The sequence below is a fragment of the Melanotaenia boesemani genome, chromosome 20 (genome assembly GCF_017639745.1).
Source record: "Melanotaenia boesemani isolate fMelBoe1 chromosome 20, fMelBoe1.pri, whole genome shotgun sequence".
NCBI lineage: Eukaryota > Metazoa > Chordata > Actinopteri > Atheriniformes > Melanotaeniidae > Melanotaenia > Melanotaenia boesemani.
The window spans coordinates 15,889,254-15,903,590 of record NC_055701.1 but is presented as its reverse complement, the minus strand read 5'-3'; the positions used below and the strand labels follow the sequence as shown (position 1 = coordinate 15,903,590).

The window sequence follows — 14,337 nt, the reverse complement described above, 5'->3', positions numbered from 1 at the left end:
AAGCTAAATGTATAAGAGAGAAAAAATGTTATTCGTTAATGTATAAATGTGATACATTTTGCCAAGAAACAAACAAAAATCTCAGTGTGTCATGAAGCTTCAAACAAATACTTGCACAATGATCACACATGTTTACACTTCAAATTATCTGTATTGTTTGCTGTGCAAAGCCTTCTTCGTCATAAAATTATTGCAAAATAAAGAGTAACTGTGTTAATGTAGTTTAAAAAAAATGTTTTCTTTGCATTTCAATGATTTGTTTCCCCCATGTGTGAGGAATGACTCACCAAAGGCATGACTAACACTACATTTCACTATATTTACTGATGGTGTCCCCACCCCACCCATCATCTTTCTGTAGAAAAGCCATACAAACCTACAGGCCTGCAGGGAAGTATGGACAGAAATTGCTTTAACAGAGGCTTAAAAGGGGCATCTTCCTGCAATCACCACCTTAATTGTGATTCCACATGAAAGCTAGGGATCTTCACAACTATTTGGGGCAAAACATGTTATAACTATTATGTTGTGTTGCCATTGTTATAACGTAATTACTGTCATTACTGTCCCTGCCAACTCACAGGGAAAACCGAAAATGAGGTCCGTGCTATCTGTCAAGTGGTGAGTCTCCACTGGTGTGGCAAAGAAACACATTACACTGACCAATTGCCTACTCCCCCAAGCATGGCTGGGGAACTTGTACCATTCAGTGCAATTTGTTTCATTCTTCTCCTGCAATTGATCCCAGTATGCAAAGAGAACCTTAGGCAAGAGACCATGCTATAGCTGTCCAACTTAACAGGGGGTACTGTGTTGTGGGTTTCCCTTGGAAAATATATGGCTTATGGGGGTTTAGAACCATGGTACTAACTCAGATGCCAACATCAAGTATAGTGGATATATAATAGTCTTATTAATAACTCCTGAACTGATAGATTGGCCCTAAAATATTAACATGTTCTTCTCCCTAGCAACCCATTTGCCACAGTTTTTAACTTTCAAGATCGCATCTCATGTCATCTCAAAACGTCACATCCTCTTGAGCAATGAGTTGCTTGCCTAAGTGTTTTTAGTCCAATGAGCCAAAAAGGCTTTACAATCTATAGGGCGTGCTTGGACACAACGTCCCTACGATATGAGAAGGAAGTAGTCATTCTTGAGCTTCCTAATCAAGTAATTGATTGCATCTATTATTCATGACCTCCTTAGCTTGACATGAAGTTGTAAACTCAGCACAGCTTCTCCTCTTTCCACATCTCTCCTCTCTGCTTACACTTCATTCATCCCTTCACCCTTCCAATGCTCATCTAACCACATAAAGCTGTAGAATTAGTTTTCCAGCTTCTCAGTCTTCAAGGGTTGTACCCCTAAGCCCCAACTGCCAGTTTGTGTTTTGTTCAATATGGGCAGCCAGAAGTGTGAGGCCATGCAGTGGAAGCCGTGGAGGCTGCCCCCGCAGGCTCTGCACTTGATCAGTCTCTGGGTAATGTCATTGCCACTTCCAGCCGACAAAATAGCTGTAGAGTTCTACCTTCAAAAGAGCTACAATGGAGCAACTCGGTTTATACGGAAATAGTGGAAATCAAAAACTTCAATCAAGAAACAACTCAACAATTGCTAAAAAGATTTTGAGAATGCACTATAAAAAACTATCTATTAGCCTTTTCAAAGCCTTCTCACAATTTTAATAGAAACTAGAAATAAAAGGTGAAGAAATAATGTCCCCTTTTGCATATAAAGGCTGAAATGGAAAAAAAAACTTCAGTCCGATATCAGAGACTACAGCATTTCTGTTTATGAAAAGAAACATCAAAATTTTGTCTAATCTTCTGTTGAGCTCTTGATCTTTAATGTTAAACTATAAATACATACAGAGACTGCCTGTTTAAGGCATCAAACCTCTTACCAAACGCTAAAGTTTAAACAAAGAGGTAAACACTGCAGCCACTATAAATAATCAATGAGTCCCCAAGCTTCATCCTCAGCCGAGATATTACCATCAAAAACAGTGTCTGTAGCCAAGAAATCAGCATATCAATGGCACATGCCACAACAACCCTGCCCCGTGCTTTCCTTCCAAAGATCATGCCAGATAAACCCCCAAATAACAGAGAAATTAACAAATGCTTGACATTTGCTCAACATCCATTATTCTGACACTTCTTCAGAATTTCAAAAGGCTGAACGCATGCTTAATCAACATTCATATTCCCAGAGCGAGCTCCGGCACCATATTGCAGCCCGCCTCAGTGCTGATGAAAACGGCACATTAGGGCCCGATTCGAAAAACGTTCAGGGACTCCTCGCAAGGGAGCTGTGTGTGTGTGTATGTGTGTGAGAATAAAAGAGAGAAAGGAACTGGCTGTGTTTAGAGGGGAAGAATGCTTCACACTTTATTTTTAAGGCATTTTCTAAAAACAGAATCATCGGCCCTTTCTCACTCATCCTCCTACTTTCATGACAGTGAAAGCAATCAGGAGATGGCTGAATGGCAGTCTGAAGGTGGGTGGGTGAGTGGGTGGGTGGGGGGGGGGTGGGGGTGATCATTATACCCAAATTCATTCATAATAGCACAGAAGGACAGGGTGGACTCTAACACTCCCTCCCTCTTCATCTCACCCTCTTTGCAACAACCATCTCTGGGGACAAATGGTAGAAGGACTGGGGTCCCCTCTACACCCAAGGGAAGTTAAGCAAGGCCTCAGAGAGCAGCCCATCATTTCCAATTCTAATATGTGGCAGGAGAAGGACCTGATGGGACTGATGTCACATTTCTCCCTGCACTGGCCAACAGCGAGCCCTCCCACTCCCTAGTTCTCTGCCAAGCCACAGTCCAGATACTAGACAGGACACAAGAACTGGCTAAGAGGAGGGCAAAGAAGGTGGGGCAAGAATGGGGGTTGATATTTGCATGTCCCTCCATTGTGAGTGGGGGTAAAAAGTGACAGCACCGTGTCCAATTCTTTTCCCCCAAGAGCAGCTCGGCCCCAGCAAGAGAGGCCAGGCTGACAGATGACTCCCAACATCTGTGTTATGCAGCCGTTACAGATGAGGGACTCCACATCGCAATTGCACTCTCTCTGTCTGTCTATAGGACACTCCTTCTCTCCTCCCACTAACCCTCTTCATAGTACAACTAAAAGACTGACAGACCGTCCGTGGAAATTACCTTGAAATGCTCTATAACAATCATCTTGTTCAAAGTTTAAATTTCCTTCCCTTCGAGTCCCCAATCAAAATCAATGACTGTGAAATGATTTTGAACTCAATAAAGGATTCAGTGACTTGAGTTTATTAGTTACACCTTTTAATCTACACCAAAATTCCCCTTTTTAAACAGTAGTTTCATTTAATTTAATTCAGTCAACATGTATTATTATTATTATTATTATTAATATTATGACACAAATTTTTTATCTACAAGTCAATATCCAAAATTGCAAATGTGATTATATGGTCCTGGTAACAATAATGATAAACATTAAGAAAGAAAAAAAAAAGAAAAAAAATAAATAAAAGAGAGCAAAAAAGTTTCAGTAAGAGCAGCTGACGATGGGTCATTTTTTAGAATCTATGTGAGGATATTATAAATGTTTGAGTATACGTACCAGAGATAGAAATGCACATGCAAAACTCTTGCAGAAAATTAAACATATTTAACTCAGAAATACCTATTTAAAATTTTGAAAGTGGTACCATGTCTCATATTATTTTTATTACTTTTCAAATAAGGTAGTGACTGATAGATTTAGTTTTATAAACTAAAACTAAATCTTATCAAAATGGACTTCTGCATATTATCACCTATTCATATAATAAATCAGACAGGTGTCAGTTTTAAGAAAGTAAGAATAAAAGGTAAAATGCATAGGCTACATTATAAATAATAAATTTTGAAAGAATAGTAATGGTATCTAAATAATATTGACAGAGTATAAATCTCCATCATGCATCCACAGTTAGTTCAACATTGTTTGCATCACTGGTAAATCATTGATTAAAATGCAAATGATTCAACAAATCCAGATACCTGTCTTTTGTATTTCCCTGACTATTAAAACCAAACCAATCTTTTGCCCATCATTTCATTGCAGGCTTGTCCACAACAAACCACCAACTCCCCCTAAAACACCTCCCCGCCAGCTCCAGCCTGGCCAATATTTACGCAGTGGCAGGGCTCCCACACGGTCCGAGGGGACAGGAGGGGTGTGGGGTGGGGGTGGCTGACTGCTGTGCCTGAGCGCATGCTAAGAGATGATGGATGGCCTAGTCGATATGTTATGTCTTAAGAGCCTGATTTCCTGCCAGTCCAATCACTAACCCTCCAGAGCCCAGCTCAGCTGATTGGACAACCAGAATAATTTCGCAGGCTGTGAAAACACTGCTGCCGTGCCTGTCTGTCAGGCCCTGTGACGAGACTCAGGGATTTTAAAGAGCAAGGGCCTCCCCAAGATTGGTTATGGTGAACGAAATAATAACAATAACCAGCAAGACTAAACAAAAGAGCAAGCACCTCTGGGAGAGAGAAATTCTGCAGAATTATTGGAATGAAAATTGTCCAATATTTTCTTTTAATTATGACACCCAGCAGTACCACTTTAATAAAATGGCATTTAGACTGTTTTGTTAAAATATTCTCCGTGAGGAAACCAAAATTAAACTCAAAATAAACAAAAGAAGTGTCTAAAGGTAAAGGATATTGGATGCACTTTATATGCATGACATATTCTGTAAAATGCTGACAGTGACAACAAAGCCAAGCTGAAGCTGCACTGCATCCCCTTTGGGACCTGATACTTTCTTCTAGATTGGTGATTAGGGGACAATGGAAGTAGGAAGCTCCAAATACATGGGACTTTGTAAGTGACCTCGACGGGATCAGCCGTGGTGTCCTGGTGGCCTTGGGGGATTACACATGTTACATTCAATAAAGTGAGGGCCCTCAATGTCAAGGAGAAAGGCAAACACAACCATTAACCTCTCTCTTCGATTTCTGGATGCACAGGCGCTGCATGGTAAAACACCATCTTGTGCAGTGGTGGAAGCCTACAAAAAAAAAAAAAAAAAAAAAAACTATGTGGAATTAATTAGTGATCATTAAGAGTGAATTCAGTAGGATTATAGGTATTCAATTCCTAAAAATTTAAATAAGAAAAATATGAAACGATGCTGCTATAGGGAGATGAAACCTAATGAAGCACTAAATTTGCCTAAATAGGCTCTCATGTTTGGAAAATTTGTTTCAGCTTGTTAGGAATATCCTAATAATTACACAATTATATTTTATTGGATAGAAGCTGCTTATTCCCAGCAATTTGTAATTCTTTGTCAGACATGAACATACATGAACAGTTAGCACATGTAAAGGGGGCACACAAGATTAACATATTCAACTGTGTATGCACTTACTTAGGAAATCTGTCCTTCAGCATCTTCATACATTGCCGTGTAGGTCTAAGTTGTTCAGTCCACCTCGCAATCTCTTTATATTCAGCTCGGGACAGTCTCATTTTTGATATCCTGTTGTATCTATCTGCACAAAGAAGGAGTAAGAGTAAACCTATGTTCCTTCATAAGTCTGATTTTGCTAGAACAGAGCGAGGTGACGGACAGCTTTCAGAAGCAACTGCACCGCTAACAGAATGTAGCTTTATGGTACGGCTAACAAGATGCACTAAAAGCATTTCGTTTCATCTTCAAACAACGACAGCTTTATGTTTTATACGACGCGCTGTAAAAATACGCCAGAGCAATTAATAACATGTAGTAAAACGCTTGTTTACCATTGATTTCTGCTACCTAAGGACAGCTCCCGACTCCTGCTTCCCGCTAGGAAGTTGAAGGGGACACGTCTGTTTGAAACACGTTCTGATTGGATGATTACTCTGAGAAAGTCAGTATACAGGCAGATGATTGGTTACCTGCCTGTCAAACTGAAACGCGTTTCTCCCTGCGTCATCATTCTGGATTCAGCTGATTACTGATGCAGAAGTTCTGTCACAGTTTTTAAATGTTTCTCGGTCTAAACATACAAGAATGTTTTACTTACATTAACTGAGCAGTCGAGGAAACTATTTTAATGGGGAAGACTGTAATGGAGAAAAAAAGGCACACCAAGAAGAAGAGAGCACGTTGTTTGTTGCTGTTGGCATTTTTTTTTTTTTTTTAACTCTGCAGCTTTATTTACAGACACAGTTTAGAGAAAATATATGAGAAAAAATTCACCTTAAATTCATTTAACTTCTTATGTCATTCTCTTAAGTAATTATTTTTAGTGCAGTGCAGTGACTGAAGTTAAAGCTTGTACTATATTATATACTGCATTGACAGTGACTGAATCAGGAACATCAGTTGAATCAGAGTTTTTTTAAACAGTTATTTCTTATAATTTACAGGAGGTGATGCAGACTCTCCTGAACTCCCAGAATTTCCCAGTCAACTCACCGGTTAAGGTAATGTTTTCAGTCACTTGGGTAAAAACATCAAAAATGATGGTGATACACATCGTAGATGCTGTAATTGCAGACTCAAAAGATTAGTAAAATCTTAAAAATTAATTAAAAATTTTTATATTAATAGTTTGCTTTGTATAAAGTACCATTTTACAAAGCCCCCCTCTCTCAGTAGAAATAGCAATTTAACATTTACAGGCTAAATTAACACATTTTTGTGTGAATTATACGATTGCTTCTTATTTCAGAGAAGACATAACAAATTTTTTGAAACCTAATCTCAATCTAATCTAATCTCTTTGTGTAAAACTGCTCTTGAGATCAATATAATTTTACAATAGTGCTGTTGCCTCCAAACGTTATTAAATAGTCGCTAATAGATTTTTGTAGAGATTCTCCTTTTAGATCCGCAAAGGTAGTGAAGTCCTTTTTCCAGTCTGTTTTTATTTAGTTTTATATATGCCATAAAGAAAACACTTAAGGTTGCATTGAAATAATCAAAATTCTAAACTTAAATTCACATGATTATATTCCTGTATGTATGATGATATAAGAAGTTCCAGAGTAGACTGAAACATTCTTCTGGTTTCCTCCTTTATGGGTGGACAATGCATCGGTGAGCAGAAAGCCTCTATCTGACCTGTGGTGCATCAGAAAATAGAGCTCATTGTTGTTGGGCAGTGTAGTATGATGTCTGAGATGAGCCGAGGTCTCAGGCTGTGTGTTCACCGGCACAGTCCGTGGGTCTGAAAGGGCTTGGTGCTCTGTGGTTGCTACAAAAGGGAGCTGTGTAGTGGGATTGGTACGGTCAGATAAGATCGGGGCCTCTGAGGAAGTCTGGTCTGATTGCTACAAAGGGCTGAGGTCAGGGGCAGGAGGAGCAGTTTATTCATCTAGGTATCAGAGGATCAGGGGTTTTGGTGGGGAGCCGTGTGTTTAATAGGTATAAAAGGATCAGTGCATTGCAATCGTATAAAAAGATAAAAATCAGAGACAGGGTTGGAAAGCTATGTACTGTAATGGCTCCAAAATCCAGGGATCAGAGATTTTGTTGTGCAGGATTTTACTCCTATGCTTGTGTGCTGCTGTGTGTGTATGAGCACACACCCTTGCATTGAAGTTTGTGTCTATATACATCTTTGATTGCTATGAGAGCCACACTGGGCTGAGATGAGAGCTGAGGGAGAGCGGCAAAGGGATGGAGGGGACACAGGGAAATGATGGAGGGGGAAAGATGAGTTCTTTGGAGCCTAAGTGTAAACAGGGCAGTGGTACACCCAGTGCCGCTAACCAGCTGTGAAGCTTGCTCACAGTAGGAGATGAATTTACAAAGGATGTCTCCCTCTGATATCCAGGAGATGCTGCACTGATCTCTGCTTCACTGCTCTCGGCACACCATTGTAGTACTAAGCACTGTGCTACTAATGGCACTAATATACCTTAATGCCTGGAAAACATTTACATTTCGCTTGCAGCAGAGGGAAAGTGTGTATCAGTGGAGGGAAACAAAATCTGTGAGTGAGATTTTATTATCATTTTTTTAATTAACTGTATCATCTGTTGATGAATTTAAGATTTGCAAGGGTGTAATCTCCTATTGCAAGCCCTTTAATGCATTGCAATTTAGTTCCTTTACTATATTTAGGGATATTTCTTGCCATGCAAAAGGAGCATTTTTTTGTGTTAGATCATCAGCATCATTGTTTTTCTTTCTTCTTCTTCATTTTTTTTGTATATTCAGTGACTTCACTCCAAGCACCACAGAATTCCTCTCCAATCTTAAGGGAGTGTGGGATCTCTGCTTTAAAAATCACAGTTTAAATATGAGGCAAACCCTAGCCAGGAAATGCCTGTAGTATTAGCAAGGTATCAGATTCATACATTCCCCCCTGTACAGCATGACTGCCCCTGAAAATCCCATATCCATATTTTATACCACAGAAGACAAGACACATGTGTTTCACCCTAGCCTTTAAAGCTGCCTCTTCCATTTATTTTATTATCCTTTAATGAATTTAATTAGATGACATGTAATTAAATGCAATTGTGCTCACCTTTATAACATACACGCAAATGAACACACATGTTCATATTTGACTGTAGATTGTTTAAAAAAACATTTGCAATGTGAGCAAATTTACTGCATTAATGGGAGATTGATAATATTTTGAGATTGTATTTCATTCCAAACGGCTGCATGCGGAAACAAAGGCTCCAGCCCAAGCTCATTAATCATAGTCAACGGGTTGCCCGGGTGCAATTTGCATGACCGAGGTGGCTGCACATGCTGCTGTTCGGCCTAGGTTGCTGGATCTGCCTCAATTTGGCCAGGCCGTTAACGCTGCGTCAATCAAGGATAACCCAATAACAGTATGACAGAGGAAGAGGGAAAAAAACATTTTCTTCTCATTACTCGACACATCTTCCCCTCCCTCCCTCACACTGTCTGCCCAGTTTCTTATTTTAGTTAGGACTAATTATACTGAGCTGATGAAAAGGGAAACCATTGGGTTACATTCAAAATAGAAATGGTAAATGTATGATTTTTTTTAAATGTGTTTTTTTAAAAAAAAAAAAAAAAAAGATTAATAATTACAATATTACATTTTGAAGCATATACATGCACTTCTAATGTATATTAATGGACATCCAGCTGTATTAACATTGATTTGAATGATGCATATATTTTTCCCAGCAAGTAGGAGTGTAGCTTTTTAGTATGTTTTGGAGAAAAAGAACACTTTTATGTGTGAGAAAAACTTTTCTGGTTTGTCTGTATTTTTGTCAGTCACAGTTTGGAGCCTCACTAAACCATTTCAACTCCAAATAATTGGATCGAGGCGTGATGCAGAGAAGTTTCGAAATGAGGCACAGTTTCACAAAGCTAAAATCTCACCACGCTTTTATCCACTGAATTCTAATTATCTCATAAAAAAAAGGCAATTTCATATTTGTTATCTCTTTAAAACTCTATAAAAGGTGTGTGTCTGTGCTTGAATGCATGGGTGTTTGGATGTATCTGTGGCAGAAGTTGATATGTGCGTGCATATGTACTATTTGTGTGTCACACACACTCACACACAGAGAGCAGAGAGACACCCACCATCACCACACACAGACATATGAATGTGGCTTGTGTCTGGTCTGGCCTCTCTACCTAGCTCTGCTGCCGAAGCTCATGCTGTGCCCCCCTCCCCCTCCCACACCACCATCCCCTAATATCCTGGAGGCATTTTTCTCATTATCAAATATTGTTTGATGTCTTTGTTTCTTGATGATTAACCATGGTCACCAAACACTGGTCTGGATTGTTTAAAATTTAATTTTGGGGCTCTGAAGTACCTGCAGAGGGGCAGACTGGTGGGGAAACCCGTATTTTATGTATCCTATTTTTCATGCTGAAATGCAAGAGGACACACATTGAAAAACACAATAAATCCTGGAGGAGAATCATTAGTGGAGTACTAGTGCTTTTTATGACCATTGTTATTCAATGCTCTATTGAGATGCAATAAATTATTCTGTTTATTATGGGTTTATGGATTCAGTCCAGTTTTCCGAATAATTATGTTGTTCCTTGTTCTGCATAAATAAAACTATTCTCTGCATACTTATCTGATTAAACTAAAATATTCATGCAACGCAAATATTTTAACTATATTTTTTTCAGCTGTAGCAATTCCTAGGTTATAACATTTTTATTGCAGTATCTTTTTCATAAAACTTTTCAATTCAGACCATGTATGTATTTGAGTGTAATTTTAGCATGATAAAGATAAACATCTTGCCTCAGGAATACAAGATTTATGATGGAATCAACATTGTGAGGAAACAAATAGGGAAACAACGATCTCCCCTAATGCCAGCATGTCAAAACTATATTGAATACTTGAAATATCTGTGTATCTAGGCCTGAATAGGGATCGTTGTATCCGTCTAATGATATTATCCTCTGAAATTTGGAGTGAAAGAAAAATGGCAGAAATGAGCAGTACCATTGTCTGGCCCATTTTATTTAAACAAATTGCAAGAGTAGAGAGACACAGACAGAGGGAAAGAACGAAAACGGAGACAGGGAGACAAAAAGAGAGAAAGTGCTCTGTGAATGAAAGGTTATGCGTCGTCCCATGTGTTTGTATTGTCAATAACTGGAGAAGGCTGTCAAGAAAGTCGGGAGATAAAGGTCAATAACTCAGGCAAATGTGTTCGTATTTGTACACTCCTGCTGATAGCACAGCAAACGTCAGGGCCTGTGTCTGACACCGCACAACAATAACACAAATAGTGGTGCTAGCACTAGAATAGTCATTATTATTGTTGCTGCTGGAAAATGAGAGGGAACCTCAGCACATGGCTGTGACAGCCGGCGCAGTGTCACTCAAACATCACTTCATAATGAAACACACCAGAGATCAGAATATGCGATGTGGAACTGCAGACACAGAGAGATTATACTGCAGTATCATTTTATTTTATTTTATTTTACTTTATTTTACTTTATTTTATTTTATTTTATTTTATTTTATTTTATTTTATTTTATTTTATTTTATTTTATCTCTGAATTAAATATGATTGTCAAGCACCCAAAATAAATTAATCAACTTTTATCATAAAGTATACAATTTTATTTGTATGATTTAGTTTTCTAAATTAAAATATTATTTGTCATAATCTCATTTTCATCAGACACACATTTTATTGTTAATATTGTTGTAATATTGTAATATTTTCATTCATATAAAATCTGTTAGTTTTGCGCTCTTAAAGAAGTATTTAGTCTTTTTGAAAAATATTTTTTTTCAGGAAAGGACAACTTAAGATGTTAATAAAATGTGTAGGTTTAATTTTTGCAACACAATGTTTAGATGTTTTGCAAAATTTTCATTTATTTTTCATTATTCCCATACATGCTCAAGTCTCGTTTTAGTCTGAAACCATTTAGTGCATCTCCTTGGCCTTGAGTGCAATAAATGTGCAATTAACAGACTTAACTAATTCATGAGGAACACAGTGAAACTAACGAAGGGCATAACTACTGTACAGACACCACTGTCAGTGGTGAATATTGTTATTGTTCTGCTTTTAATTGCTGAAGGAGAAGGGGGAGGAGGTGGCATGTTTTGAATATATGTCCTCAGTTACCATAGCAAAAAAGAAACATAAGCTCCCTCCTGACACTTATATCTAGCGTCACAGGGTACGTAGAGGTGTTAACTTCTCTAGTGTAAACCAGTTACAAAACAAATGTCCCTTTTTAACATACAAAGAGAGTAGATTGAGTACAAATGCTGGAAGTAACAGCCTAAAATATGGTCATTCATCTTGATTTGTGGTCAAAGAAAACATCTCAGTATTTTTGAAGTTCGTTAATACACAAGTTTCTACAATTTTTTAAACAGTGTCCTCTTTTTCCTTTCTTTTTTTGGTCGTTTTATTTGACCATTTTAACTGTTGTTACAGTAAAATCAGCATTAAATTCTTTGCTTTATTCTTTAGGAAGCTGTTGTAATTAGAGCTATAAATCATTTTAAAATTTAAGTAAATAGTCTCCCCTAAAAATGCTGCTCATTCTGGGCTTTTTTGTGTGAACCTGAGAAGCTTATTTGGTGTTGTCACCAGCATACAAGTCCACAAAATTTGCAAACGTTGTCCTATTGTTGTGAGCAGATAAAAGAAAATGTACTTTTAGTAGGTATATAAAATCCATAGGGGAAAGCAGATCCCTCTCCCTCTGTCAGCCTCCTTCCAGTCAGTTTGTTTGTTGGCTGTGGAGCCTCGTAGTGGTTTACATTACATATGATTATGTAAATCTGGAGCTGTTCCTGTGCATTATGGGCCAACGCATTGTCAAGATCTTTTCTAAAGCAGTCAAGTTGCTATTTCTGAATTCTTTTATTATTTGAGAGTGCAACAAAGAAAGTCTTTTGTTCACTGTTTGCCGCACACACACACTTACATGCATACACAAGCACACACACAGACGCGTGCGTTCCTGCTGCCATCCTTGACTTACTACTGTCCCCTAGTGGTGCTCCACTCCATAGTTTCAAGTCTCCATTTCCTCCAACTTTTCACACTTCCTTTTACCTTACTTCCTTCTGTCTTTGTCATGCTCTCTCTCTGTGTGGCTTCTCCCTGCCTTATCATACTCAAACATTTCAAGGGCTGATTTGTTGTATTGTATGACAGAGAGCTCCAATTATGCATTGCTGTGTCCACAGTGACTTTGCTTTCAATGGAGGGCTCAAACAGTGTCAACAAAAACAGGAACCCTGATGTTTTGTTGCCATTGTGAGGCCAGAGCTCGTGTCAATAAGGTATTGTTTAGTCAGAGTGCCACACCGAAACTGCAGTGAGAATGTTATCAGACCTGTGGATATTGGGTGTGCGTGTAATAGCGCTAAAATGCAAGTATGATTGTTTGGACAAGCCCAACACAAATGCACACAAGAAATGGACTTTGGGCCTGGTTAAATTTCCTCACTGCTTTTTAAACTGAGAAGAAAATTCACTTCTTTTATTTAAAAATTTTTTTTTTTCTCTCTCTATTAATAGTATGCATTTTTACTTTTTTGTTTTTCTTTCCTGATCAGTGTTATTGCAACTGTAATTGGCGTGATAACCCGGAATGATGCTAATAAACAACAGGGTAAACGGGTCAGCCTCCACTGGCAGTGCACGGACACACTCAGTCAAGTCACTCATGTCAAAAGACCAATTATGCAGGTTATAGAGGATGGCACCTCTGTCTCCAGTGCCCCGTCCCTCCTGGGATAGCTTTCCAATGAGTGGGCTATCACTCAAACCCAAACCACATTCATTCATTAGTCTGTTAAGATGGGCATCAATTATTCATTGAGAAGGTGGCCAGTGGATTATTTCTGTCAGCAGCAGGCTTATTGTATCAAAGGTTGATTATGGCTTGCTTGATTTAGCATCAACTACTGTTTGTGTGACTGAGTTAAAACAGATAAATAAATTACATGTAAATCTGATTTTTATTTATTTATTTATTTTAAATACAACTGATTTTCAACCAAACACACTTCAATGCATGATGTGGTGTCTTCTTGATTTATGACTAAAATATGCTCAACACCTTTACCTTATTTTTCCTGTCCTTAACAATCTTCTGCTCATGTCTTTTTTTATTTCTTTCTTTTTTTCCATGGCATCATCCCCAAAATTTACACTCACACACTCTGTAAAATCGTTTTATTACAATGTTAAAGAGTCCTGTGGGGATTTTTTTAGTGAAACTCTGTGAGAGGGGGGACTAGTAAAATAGTTGTGCTTAACTGGAGAAGAGACAACGCTTTGGCTGCGACTGATGGTTTGAGTAATGTGTTGTTTCCTATGTATAAAATTCTTAAAGTGTAAATCATGCATGTTAAGTATAATTGCTAAAGCAATTGCAGATATTTTATGAAAGCATTTATGAAGTTTTAATATACTGTTTAGAGTGATAATATTAAAAGATCTTCATGCTATTTTATTCCACATAACTGAATGAATTGAAGCAATACTTTGTTAATTTTTCATCTTCATCATATTTGTCAGTGGAAACACCCAAAAATTCTTAGAATAGGGTTTCATTATTTCATAATTTTATATGAAATGCCTGAACATTGACCTATTTTTTTCACCCCCTTCCTTTGACTCACAGGATGCCTTTTGAAAAGTCAAGTGCCATTTAAGCAAAGAGGCTGTGAGTGAGGCAATGTTTTAGCAAATATAGAATGAGTGTTTTGGAGATTAGCATCCTGTTACAACACATAGCAGCACACTTCAGCTTCATGTTTGCTGGTCTTTTCAATGACAAATTTGACCTCCGACTTCAGAAAAGTGCAATGCAGCAGATAGCATTCACTGCAGCGGGTATGA

The 14,337-nt window shown here is 38.1% G+C and overlaps 1 protein-coding gene across 4 annotated transcripts in view; it reads right to left on the bottom strand.

Annotated features, from left to right (window-relative positions):
* cdin1 (CDAN1 interacting nuclease 1) overlaps positions 1–5,856 on the bottom strand; it is a 54,187-nt gene extending 48,331 nt beyond the window's left edge. Inside the window, exons 1-2 of one of the 4 annotated variants that reach the window (XM_041972911.1) lie at positions 5,784–5,856; positions 5,410–5,533 (exon numbers count right to left, since the gene is read on the bottom strand). In XM_041972911.1, the coding sequence (XP_041828845.1) occupies positions 5,410–5,510 (101 nt within the window). In that variant the 5' untranslated portion in view covers positions 5,511–5,533; positions 5,784–5,856. Of the gene's footprint in view, positions 1–5,409; positions 5,534–5,783 lie in introns of those variants that run through there. The other 3 variants (XM_041972910.1, XM_041972912.1, XM_041972913.1) reach the window with 3 other exon arrangements.
* Between the last annotated feature and the right edge of the window lie 8,481 nt (positions 5,857–14,337).